Source organism: Coregonus lavaretus (assembly GCF_964263955.1).
Source record: "Coregonus lavaretus genome assembly, contig: HAP1_SCAFFOLD_978, whole genome shotgun sequence".
NCBI classification, from domain to species: Eukaryota; Metazoa; Chordata; class Actinopteri; order Salmoniformes; family Salmonidae; genus Coregonus; species Coregonus lavaretus.
This window is the reverse complement of record NW_028161707.1, coordinates 34,698-47,500: the sequence shown is the minus strand read 5'-3', so window position 1 is coordinate 47,500 and position 12,803 is coordinate 34,698. Positions and strand designations below refer to the sequence as shown.

Below are 12,803 nucleotides of genomic sequence, written 5' to 3'. Positions count from 1 at the left end.
CTGGTGCTATAGATTAGGGTTAGGGTTACAGACTGGTACTATAGATTAGGGTTAGGGTTACAGACTGGTACTATAGATTAGGGTTAGGGTTACAGACTGGTGCTATAGATTAGGGCTGGGTGTTATAGTCTCACCATGCAGGACAGACTGGTACTATAGATTAGGGTAAGGGTTACAGACTGGTACTATAGATTAGGGTTAGGGTTACATACTGGTACTATAGATTAGGGCTGGGTGTTATAGTCTCACCATGCAGGACAGACTGGTGCTATAGATTAGGGTTAGGGTTACAGACTGGTACTATAGATTAGGGTTAGGGTTACAGACTGGTACTATAGATTAGGGTTAGGGTTACAGACAGGTACTATAGATTAGGGCTGGGTGTTATGGTCTCACCATGCAGGACAGACTGGTACTATAGATTAGGGTTAGGGTTACAGACTGGTACTATAGATTAGGGTTAGGGTTACAGACTGGTACTATAGATTAGGGTTAGGGTTACAGACTGGTACTATAGATTAGGGTTAGGGTTACAGACTGGTACTATAGATTAGGGTTAGGGTTACAGACTGGTGCTATAGATTAGGTTTAGGGTTACAGACTGGTACTATAGATTAGGGTTAGGGTTACAGACTGATGCTATAGATTAGGGTTAGGGTTACAGACTGGTACTATAGATTAGGGTTAGGGTTACAGACTGGTACTATAGATTAGGGTTAGGGTTACAGACTGGTGCTATAGATTAGGGTTAGGGTTACATACTGGTACTATAGATTAGGGCTGGGTGTTATAGTCTCACCATGCAGGACAGACTGGTGCTATAGATTAGGGTTAGGGTTACAGACTGGTACTATAGATTAGGGCTGGGTGTTATAGTCTCACCATGCAGGACAGACTGGTACTATAGATTAGGGTTAGGGTTACAGACTGGTACTATAGATTAGGGCTGGGTGTTAGAGTCTCACCATGCAGGACAGACTGGTGCTATAGATTAGGGTTAGGGTTACAGACTGGTACTATAGATTAGGGTTAGGGTTACAGACTGGTACTATAGATTAGGGTTAGGGTTACAGACTGGTGCTATAGATTAGGGCTGGGTGTTATAGTCTCACCATGCAGGACAGACTGGTACTATAGATTAGGGTTAGGGTTACAGACTGGTACTATAGATTAGGGTTAGGGTTACATACTGGTACTATAGATTAGGGCTTGGTGTTATAGTCTCACCATGCAGGACAGACTGGTACTATAGATTAGGGTTAGGGTTACAGACTGGTACTATAGATTAGGGCTGGGTGTTAGAGTCTCACCATGCAGGACAGACTGGTGCTATAGATTAGGGTTAGGGTTACAGACTGGTACTATAGATTAGGGTTAGGGTTACAGACTGGTACTATAGATTAGGGTTAGGGTTACAGACAGGTACTATAGATTAGGGCTGGGTGTTATGGTCTCACCATGCAGGACAGACTGGTACTATAGATTAGGGTTAGGGTTACAGAATGGTACTATAGATTAGGGCTGGGTGTTAGAGTCTCACCATGCAGGACAGACTGGTGCTATAGATTAGGGTTAGGGTTACAGACTGGTACTATAGATTAGGGTTAGGGTTACAGACTGGTACTATAGATTAGGGTTAGGGTTACAGACTGGTGCTATAGATTAGGGCTGGGTGTTATAGTCTCACCATGCAGGACAGACTGGTACTATAGATTAGGGTTAGGGTTACAGACTGGTACTATAGATTAGGGTTAGGGTTACATACTGGTACTATAGATTAGGGCTGGGTGTTATAGTCTCACCATGCAGGACAGACTGGTGCTATAGATTAGGGTTAGGGTTATAGACTGGTACTATAGATTAGGGTTAGGGTTACAGACTGGTACTATAGATTAGGGTTAGGGTTACAGACAGGTACTATAGATTAGGGCTGGGTGTTATGGTCTCACCATGCAGGACAGACGGGAACTATAGATTAGGGTTAGGGTTACAGACTGGTGCTATAGATTAGGGTTAGGGTTACAGACTGGTACTATAGATTAGGGTTAGGGTTACAGACTGGTACTATAGATTAGGGTTAGGGTTACAGACTGGTACTATAGATTAGGGTTAGGGTTACAGACTGGTGCTATAGATTAGGGTTAGGGTTACAGACTGGTGCTATAGATTAGGGTTAGGGTTACAGACTGGTACTATAGATTAGGGTTAGGGTTACAGACTGGTACTATAGATTAGGGTTAGGGTTACAGACTGGTACTATAGATTAGGGTTAGGGTTACAGACTGGTACTATAGATTAGGGTTAGGGTTACAGACTGGTGCTATAGATTAGGGTTAGGGTTACAGACTGGTACTATAGATTAGGGCTGGGTGTTATGGTCTCACCATGCAGGACAGACTGGTGCTATAGATTAGGGCTGGGTGTTATAGTCTCACCATGCAGGACAGACTGGTACTATAGATTAGGGCTGGGTGTTATAGTCTCACCATGCAGGACAGACTGGTGCTATAGATTAGGGCTGGGTGTTATAGTCTCACCATGCAGGACAGACTGGTGCTATAGATTAGGGCTGGGTGTTATAGTCTCACCATGCAGGACAGACTGGTACTATAGATTAGGGCTGGGTGTTATAGTCTCACCATGCAGGACAGACTGGTACTATAGATTAGGGCTGGGTGTTATGGTCTCACCATGCAGGACAGACTGGTACTATAGATTAGGGCTGGGTGTTATAGTCTCACCATGCAGGACAGACTGGTACTATAGATTAGGGTTAGGGTTACAGACTGGTACTATAGATTAGGGCTGGGTGTTATAGTCTCACCATGCAGGACAGACTGGTACTATAGATTAGGGTTAGGGTTACAGACTGGTACTATAGATTAGGGCTGGGTGTTATAGTCTCACCATGCAGGACAGACTGGTACTATAGATTAGGATTAGGGTTACAGACTGGTACTATAGATTAGGGCTGGGTGTTATAGTCTCACCATGCAGGACAGACTGGTACTATAGATTAGGGTTAGGGTTACAGACTGGTACTATAGATTAGGGTTAGGGTTACAGACTGGTACTATAGATTAGGGTTAGGGTTACAGACTGGTACTATAGATTAGGGTTAGGGTTACAGACTGGTGCTATAGATTAGGGTTAGGGTTACAGACTGGTACTATAGATTAGGGTTAGGGTTACAGACTGGTACTATAGATTAGGGTTAGGGTTACAGACTGGTGCTATAGATTAGGGCTGGGTGTTATGGTCTCACCATGCAGGACAGACTGGTGCTATAGATTAGGGCTGGGTGTTATAGTCTCACCATGCAGGACAGACTGGTACTATAGATTAGGGTTAGGGTTACAGACTGGTACTATAGATTAGGGTTAGGGTTACAGACTGGTAGTATAGATTAGGGTTAGGGTTACAGACTGGTACTATAGATTAGGGTTAGGGTTACAGACTGGTGCTATAGATTAGGGTTAGGGTTACAGACTGGTGCTATAGATTAGGGTTAGGGTTACAGACTGGTACTATAGATTAGGGTTAGGGTTACAGACTGGTACTATAGATTAGGGTTAGGGTTACAGACTGGTGCTATAGATTAGGGCTGGGTGTTATAGTCTCACCATGCAGGACAGACTAGTACTATAGATTAGGGTTAGGGTTACAGACTGGTACTATAGATTAGGGCTGGGTGTTATAGTCTCACCATGCAGGACAGACTGGTGCTATAGATTAGGGCTGGGTGTTATGGTCTCACCATGCAGGACAGACTGGTACTATAGATTAGGGCTGGGTGTTATGGTCTCACCATGCAGGACAGACTGGTACTATAGATTAGGGCTGGGTGTTATAGTCTCCCCATGCAGGACAGACTGGTACTATAGATTAGGGCTGGGTGTTATAGTCTCACCATGCAGGACAGACTGGTACTATAGATTAGGGTTAGGGTTACAGACTGGTACTATAGATTAGGGTTAGGGTTACAGACTGGTGCTATAGATTAGGGTTAGGGTTACAGAATGGTACTATAGATTAGGGTTAGGGTTACAGACTGGTGCTATAGATTAGGGCTGGGTGTTATAGTCTCACCATGCAGGACAGACTGGTACTATAGATTAGGGCTGGGCGTTATAGTCTCACCATGCAGGACAGACTGGTACTATAGATTAGGGCTGGGTGTTATAGTCTCACCATGCAGGACAGACTGGTACTATAGATTAGGGCTGGGTGTTATAGTCTCACCATGCAGGACAGACTGGTACTATAGATTAGGGCTGGGTGTTATAGTCTCACCATGCAGGACAGACTGGTACTATAGATTAGGGTTAGGGTTACAGACTGGTACTATAGATTAGGGCTGGGTGTTATAGTCTCACCATGCAGGACAGACTGGTACTATAGATTAGGGCTGGGTGTTATAGTCTCACCATGCAGGACAGACTGGTACTATAGATTAGGGTTAGGGTTACAGACTGGTACTATAGATTAGGGTTAGGGTTACAGACTGGTACTATACATTAGGGTTAGGGTTACAGACTGGTACTATAGATTAGGGCTGGGTGTTATAGTCTCACCATGCAGGACAGACTGGTACTTTAGATTAGGGCTGGGTGTTATAGTCTCACCATGCAGGACAGACTGGTACTATAGATTAGGGTTAGGGTTACAGACTGGTGCTATAGATTAGGGTTAGGGTTACAGACTGGTACTATAGATTAGGGCTGGGTGTTATGGTCTCACCATGCAGGACAGACTGGTACTATAGATTAGGGCTAGGTGTTATGGTCTCACCATGCAGGACAGACTGGTACTATAGATTAGGGCTGGGTGTTATAGTCTCACCATGCAGGACAGACTGGTACTATAGATTAGGGCTAGGTGTTATAGTCTCACCATGCAGGACAGACTGGTACTATAGATTAGGGCTGGGTGTTATAGTCTCACCATAAAGGACAGACTGGTACTATAGATTAGGGTTAGGGTTACAGACTGGTACTATAGATTAGGGTTAGGGTTACAGACTGGTGCTATAGATTAGGGTTAGGGTTACAGACTGGTACTATAGATTAGGGTTAGGGTTACAGACTGGTGCTATAGATTAGGGCTGGGTGTTATAGTCTCACCATGCAGGACAGACTGGTACTATAGATTAGGGCTGGGTGTTATAGTCTCACCATGCAGGACAGACTGGTACTATAGATTAGGGTTAGGGTTACAGACTGGTACTATAGATTAGGGCTGGGTGTTATAGTCTCACCATGCAGGACAGACTGGTACTATAGATTAGGGCTGGGTGTTATAGTCTCACCATGCAGGACAGACTGGTACTATAGATTAGGGCTGGGTGTTATAGTCTCACCATGCAGGACAGACTGGTACTATAGATTAGGGTTAGGGTTACAGACTGGTACTATAGATTAGGGTTAGGGTTACAGACTGGTACTATACATTAGGGTTAGGGTTACAGACTGGTACTATAGATTAGGGCTGGGTGTTATAGTCTCACCATGCAGGACAGACTGGTACTATAGATTAGGGCTGGGTGTTATAGTCTCACCATGCAGGACAGACTGGTACTATAGATTAGGGTTAGGGTTACAGACTGGTGCTATAGATTAGGGCTGGGTGTTATGGTCTCACCATGCAGGACAGACTGGTACTATAGATTAGGGCTAGGTTTTATGGTCTCACCATGCAGGACAGACTGGTACTATAGATTAGGGTTAGGGTTACAGACTGGTACTATAGATTAGGGTTAGGGTTACAGACTGGTGCTATAGATTAGGGTTAGGGTTACAGACTGGTGCTATAGATTAGGGTTAGGGTTACAGACTGGTGCTATAGATTAGGGCTGGGTGTTATAGTCTCACCATGCAGGACAGACTGGTACTATAGATTAGGGCTGGGTGTTATAGTCTCACCATGCAGGACAGACTGGTACTATAGATTAGGGCTGGGTGTTATAGTCTCACCATGCAGGACAGACTGGTACTATAGATTAGGGCTGGGTGTTATAGTCTCACCATGCAGGACAGACTGGTACTATAGATTAGGGTTAGGGTTACAGACTGGTGCTATAGATTAGGGTTAGGGTTACAGACTGGTACTATAGATTAGGGCTGGGTGTTATAGTCTCACCATGCAGGACAGACTGGTACTATAGATTAGGGCTGGGTGTTATAGTCTCACCATGCAGGACAGACTGGTGCTATAGATTAGGGCTGGGTGTTATAGTCTCACCATGCAGGACAGACTGGTGCTATAGATTAGGGTTAGGGTTACAGACTGGTACTATAGATTAGGGCTGGGTGTTATAGTCTCACCATGCAGGACAGACTGGTACTATAGATTAGGGTTAGGGTTACAGACTGGTACTATAGATTAGGGCTGGGTGTTATAGTCTCACCATGCAGGACAGACTGGTGCTATAGATTAGGGTTAGGGTTACAGACTGGTACAATAGATTAGGGTTAGGGTTACAGACTGGTGCTATAGATTAGGGTTAGGGTTACAGACTGGTACTATAGATTAGGGCTGGGTGTTATAGTCTCACCATGCAGGAAAGACTGGTACTATAGATTAGGGTTAGGGTTACAGACTGGTGCTATAGATTAGGGCTGGGTGTTATAGTCTCACCATGCAGGACAGACTGGTACTATAGATTAGGGTTAGGGTTACAGACTGGTACTATAGATTAGGGCTGGGTGTTATAGTCTCACCATGCAGGACAGACTGGTGCTATAGATTAGGGTTAGGGTTACAGACTGGTACTATAGATTAGGGCTGGGTGTTATAGTCTCACCATGCAGGACAGACTGGTGCTATAGATTAGGGTTAGGGTTACAGACTGGTGCTATAGATTAGGGCTGGGTGTTATGGTCTCACCATGCAGGACAGACTGGTACTATAGATTAGGGCTGGGTGTTATAGTCTCACCATGCAGTACAGACTGGTGCTATAGATTAGGGTTAGGGTTACAGACTGGTACTATAGATTAGGGCTGGGTGTTATAGTCTCACCATGCAGGACAGACTGGTACTATAGATTAGGGTTAGGGTTACAGACTGGTACTATAGATTAGGGCTGGGTGTTATAGTCTCACCATGCAGGACAGACTGCTACTATAGATTAGGGCTGGGTGTTATAGTCTCACCATGCAGGACAGACTGGTACTATAGATTAGGGCTGGGTGTTATAGTCTCACCATGCAGGACAGACTGGTACTATAGATTAGGGCTGGGTGTTATAGTCTCACCATGCAGGACAGACTGGTACTATAGATTAGGGCTGGGTGTTATAGTCTCACCATGCAGGACAGACTGGTACTATAGATTAGGGCTGGGTGTTATAGTCTCACCATGCAGGACAGACTGGTACTATAGATTAGGGTTAGGGTTACAGACTGGTACTATAGATTAGGGTTAGGGTTACAGACTGGTGCTATAGATTAGGGCTGGGTGTTATGGTCTCACCATGCAGGACAGACTGGTACTATAGATTAGGGCTGGGTGTTATAGTCTCACCATGCAGGACAGACTGGTACTATAGATTAGGGTTAGGGTTACAGACTGGTGCTATAGATTAGGGTTAGGGTTACAGACTGGTGCTATAGATTAGGGTTAGGGTTACAGACTGGTACTATAGATTAGGGCTGGGTGTTATAGTCTCACCATGCAGGACAGACTGGTACTATAGATTAGGGTTAGGGTTACAGACTGGTACTATAGATTAGGGTTAGGGTTACAGACTGGTGCTATAGATTAGGGCTGGGTGTTATAGTCTCACCATGCAGGACAGACTGGTACTATAGATTAGGGTTAGGGTTACAGACTGGTACTATAGATTAGGGTTAGGGTTACAGACTGGTACTATAGATTAGGGCTGGGTGTTATAGTCTCACCATGCAGGACAGACTGGTACTATATATTAGGGTTAGGGTTACAGACTGGTACTATAGATTAGGGCTGGGTGTTATGGTCTCACCATGCAGGACAGACTGGTACTATAGATTAGGGCTGGGTGTTATAGTCTCACCATGCAGGACAGACTGGTACTATAGATTAGGGTTAGGGTTACAGACTGGTACTATAGATTAGGGTTAGGGTTACAGACTGGTACTATAGATTAGGGCTGGGTGTTATGGTCTCACCATGCAGGACAGACTGGTGCTATAGATTAGGGTTAGGGTTACAGACTGGTACTATAGATTAGGGCTGGGTGTTATAGTCTCACCATGCAGGACAGACTGGTACTATAGATTAGGGTTAGGGTTACAGACTGGTACTATAGATTAGGGCTGGGTGTTATAGTCTCACCATGCAGGACAGACTGGTACTATAGATTAGGGCTGGGCGTTATAGTCTCACCATGCAGGACAGACTGGTACTATAGATTAGGGCTGGGTGTTATAGTCTCACCATGCAGGACAGACTGGTACTATAGATTAGGGCTAGGTGTTATAGTCTCACCATGCAGGACAGACTGGTACTATAGATTAGGGTTAGGGTTACAGACTGGTACTATAGATTAGGGCTGGGTGTTATAGTCTCACCATGCAGGACAGACTGGTACTATAGATTAGGGTTAGGGTTACAGACTGGTACTATAGATTAGGGCTGGGTGTTATGGTCTCACCATGCAGGACAGACTGGTACTATAGATTAGGGCTGGGTGTTATAGTCTCACCATGCAGGACAGACTGGTACTATAGATTAGGGTTAGGGTTACAGACTGGTACTATAGATTAGGGCTGGGTGTTATGGTCTCACCATGCAGGACAGACTGGTGCAGGCTCCAATAGATACTGAGGCAGTTCTTCTCTCTCTTCATGCCTCGTTTACACTGGCAGCCGTGGAGCGGGGAGGAGAGCAGTGCCGTGACTGCGTTCTCACACTGGTTCCTGGCCCCAGGTCCCAGCTTCATACTGCCGTCCCCCGCCACACACTGTCTCAGCGTCCGCAGACGAGGGCTGCACGCTTCATCATTTGAGCAGGTGTCCCCAGCCTGTAGACAGTCTCTGTCCCTCCCTGCAGACACAGAGAGGGGGAGCCCTGGTGAAGAGACAGCAGGGTTAGAGATCAGGGTTTTGGGTTAGGGGTCAGGGGTCAGGGGTTATGGTTGGGGTGGTGTAACCAACCTATAGACAGTCTCTGTCCCTCCCTGCAGACACAGAGAGGGGGAGCCCAGGGGAAGAGACAGCAATAATTTCAACCAATTCAGATGGCAGTACAGCACTAGGTGATAATACTGGTTAGTACTAGGTGATAATACTGGTTAGTACTAGGTGATAATACTGGTTAGTACTAGGTGATAATACTGGTTAGTACTAGGTGATAATACTGGTTAGGACTAGGTGATAATACTGGTTAGGACTAGGTGATAATACTGGTTAGTACTAGGTGATAATACTGGTTAGGACTAGGTGATAATACTGGTTAGTACTAGGTGATAATACTGGTTAGGACTAGGTGATAATACTGGTTAGTACTAGGTGATAATACTGGTTAGGACTAGGTGATAATACTGGTTAGTACTAGGTGATAACACTAGTTAGTACTAGGTGATAATACTGGTTAGTACTAGGTGATAATACTGGTTAGTACTAGGTGATAATACTGGTTAGTACTAGGTGATAACACTAGTTAGTACTAGGTGATAACACTGGTTAGTACTAGGTGATAATACTGGTTAGTACTAGGTGATAATACTGGTTAGGACTAGGTGATAATACTGGTTAGTACTAGGTGATAATACTGGTTAGTACTAGGTGATAATACTGGTTAGGACTAGGTGATAATACTGGTTAGAACTAGGTGATAATACTGGTTAGTACTAGGTGATAATACTGGTTAGTACTAGGTGATAATACTGGTTAGTACTAGGTGATAATACTGGTTAGTACTAGGTGATAATACTGGTTAGTACTAGGTGATAATACTAGTTAGTACTAGGTGATAATACTGGTTAGTACTAGGTGATAATACTGGTTAGTACTAGGTGATAATACTAGTTAGTACTAGGTGATAATACTAGTTAGTACTAGGTGATAATACTGGTTAGTACTAGGTGATAATACTGGTTAGTACTAGGTGATAATACTGGTTAGTACTAGGTGATAATACTAGTTAGTACTAGGTGATAATACTAGTTAGTACTAGGTGATAATACTGGTTAGTACTAGGTGATAATACTGGTTAGTACTAGGTGATAATACTAGTTAGTACTAGGTGATGATACTGGTTAGTACTAGGTGATAATACTGGTTAGTACTAGGTGATAATACTAGTTAGTACTAGGTGATAATACTGGTTAGTACTAGGTGATAATACTGGTTAGTACTAGGTGATAATACTGGTTAGTACTAGGTGATAGGTCATGTTTTAGATGTTAATGGACCTTTAATCAACCAGTAAAGACCCTTGAGGTTAGAAACCTTTCTTTGCAGCCTGGTCTCATAGACTAGATGTAACACAGTAAATTCACATCTGGGACACTCAAATTATTATGGTATGTTATATTTAGTATGGTTACATAAGACAGAAGGTTTATTAAGGAAAAAACGAAATGGACGATAGATGGGTGGAATGTATACCATGAACAGCTAGCAACCCCAATGCTGCGTGTTCGAATCTCAACACGGAAAACTTTAGCATTTTAGCAAATTAGCAACTTTGCAACTACTTACTACTTTTTAGCTACTTTGCAACTACTTAGCATGTTAGCTAATCTTTCCCCTAACGCTAACCTTAACCCTTTAACCTAACTCCTAACCTTAACCCTAACACCTAACCCTAACCCCTAGTTAGCTAACGTTAGCGTTAGCCACCTAATCACCTAGCTTTTAGCCACAACAAATTGGAATTCATAACATATCATCAGTTTTGAAAATTCGTAACATATTGTATAAAATCATAATTCGTAACATATTGTATAAAATCGTAATTCGTAACATATTGTATAAAATCGTAATTCGTAACATATCCGAATTGTAATTCGTAACATATCATACGAAATGGATGACGGAAATCCACAAATGAATACATACCATAGGAAATGTAACATATTATACAGTATGTCATGATTCTGAAGTGTAACGTCATGTTTCTGAAGTGTAACGTCATGTTTCTGAAGTGTTACGTCATGTTTCTGAAGTGTTACGTCATGTTTCTGAAGTGTTACGTCATGTTTCTGAAGTGTTACGTCATGTTTCTGAAGTGTTATGTCTTGTTTCTGAAGTATAACGTCATGTTTCTGAAGTGTTACGTCATGTTTCTGAAGTGTTAAGTCATGTTTCTGAAGTGTTACGTCATGTTTCTGAAGTGTTACGTCATGTTTCTGAAGTGTTACGTCATGTTTCTGAAGTGTAACGTCATGTTTCTGAAGTGTAACGTCATGTTTCTGAAGTGTTATGCCTTGTTTCTGAAGTGTTATGTCATGTTTCTGAAGTGTTACGTCATGTTTCTGAAGTGTTACGTCATGTTTCTGAAGTGTTACGTCATGTTTCTGAAGTGTTATGTCATGTTTCTGATGTGTAACGTCATGTTTCTGAAGTGTTACGTCATGTTTCTGAAGTGTTACGTCATGTTTCTGAAGTGTTACGTCATGTTTCTGAAGTGTTACGTCATGTTTCTGAAGTGTTATGTCTTGTTTCTGAAGTATAACGTCATGTTTCTGAAGTGTTACGTCATGTTTCTGAAGTGTTAAGTCATGTTTCTGAAGTGTTACGTCATGTTTCTGAAGTGTTACGTCATGTTTCTGAAGTGTTACGTCATGTTTCTGAAGTGTAACGTCATGTTTCTGAAGTGTAACGTCATGTTTCTGAAGTGTTATGCCTTGTTTCTGAAGTGTTATGTCATGTTTCTGAAGTGTAACGTCATGTTTCTGAAGTGTTACGTCATGTTTCTGAAGTGTAACGTCATGTTTCTGAAGTGTTATGCCTTGTTTCTGAAGTGTTATGTCATGTTTCTGAAGTGTTACGTCATGTTCCTGAAGTGTTACGTCATGTTTCTGAAGTGTTACGTCATGTTTCTGAAGTGTTATGTCATGTTTCTGAAGTGTTACGTCATGTTTCTGAAGTGTAACGTCATGTTTCTGAAGTGTTACGTCATGTTTCTGAAGTGTTATGTCATGTTTCTGAAGTGTTACGTCATGTTTCTGAAGTGTTACGTCATGTTTCTGAAGTGTTACGTCATGTTTCTGATGTGTTAAGTCATGTTTCTGAAGTGTTATGCCTTGTTTCTGAAGTGTTATGTCATGTTTCTGAAGTGTTACGTCATGTTTCTGAAGTGTTACGTCATGTTTCTGAAGTGTTACGTCATGTTTCTGAAGTGTAACGTCATGTTTCTGAAGTGTTATGCCTTGTTTCTGAAGTGTTATGTCATGTTTCTGAAGTGTTACGTCATGTTTCTGAAGTGTTACGTCATGTTTCTGAAGTGTTACGTCATGTTTCTGAAGTGTTATGTCATGTTTCTGAAGTGTTACGTCATGTTTCTGAAGTGTAACGTCATGTTTCTGAAGTGTTACGTCATGTTTCTGAAGTGTTACGTCATGTTTCTGAAGTGTAACGTCATGTTTCTGAAGTGTTATGCCTTGTTTCTGAAGTGTTATGTCATGTTTCTGAAGTGTTACGTCATGTTTCTGAAGTGTTACGTCATGTTTCTGAAGTGTTACGTCATGTTTCTGAAGTGTTATGTCATGTTTCTGAAGTGTTACGTCATGTTTCTGAAGTGTAACGTCATGTTTCTGAAGTGTTACGTCATGTTTCTGAAGTGTTACGTCATGTTTCTGAAGTGTTACATCATGTT

The 12,803-nt window shown here is 42.8% G+C and overlaps 1 protein-coding gene across 1 annotated transcript in view; it reads right to left on the bottom strand.

Annotated features, from left to right (window-relative positions):
* LOC311120205 (GDNF family receptor alpha-4-like) overlaps positions 1-11,141 on the bottom strand; it is a gene marked incomplete at both ends in the record, with an annotated part of 74,683 nt that extends 63,542 nt beyond the window's left edge. The window contains 3 exons of the mRNA XM_084194821.1: positions 8,769-9,050; positions 9,137-9,159; positions 11,137-11,141. Of these exons, the coding sequence (XP_084050947.1) occupies positions 8,769-9,050; positions 9,137-9,159; positions 11,137-11,141 (310 nt within the window). The remainder of the gene's footprint in view (positions 1-8,768; positions 9,051-9,136; positions 9,160-11,136) is intronic.
* Positions 11,142-12,803: the final 1,662 nt, after the last annotated feature.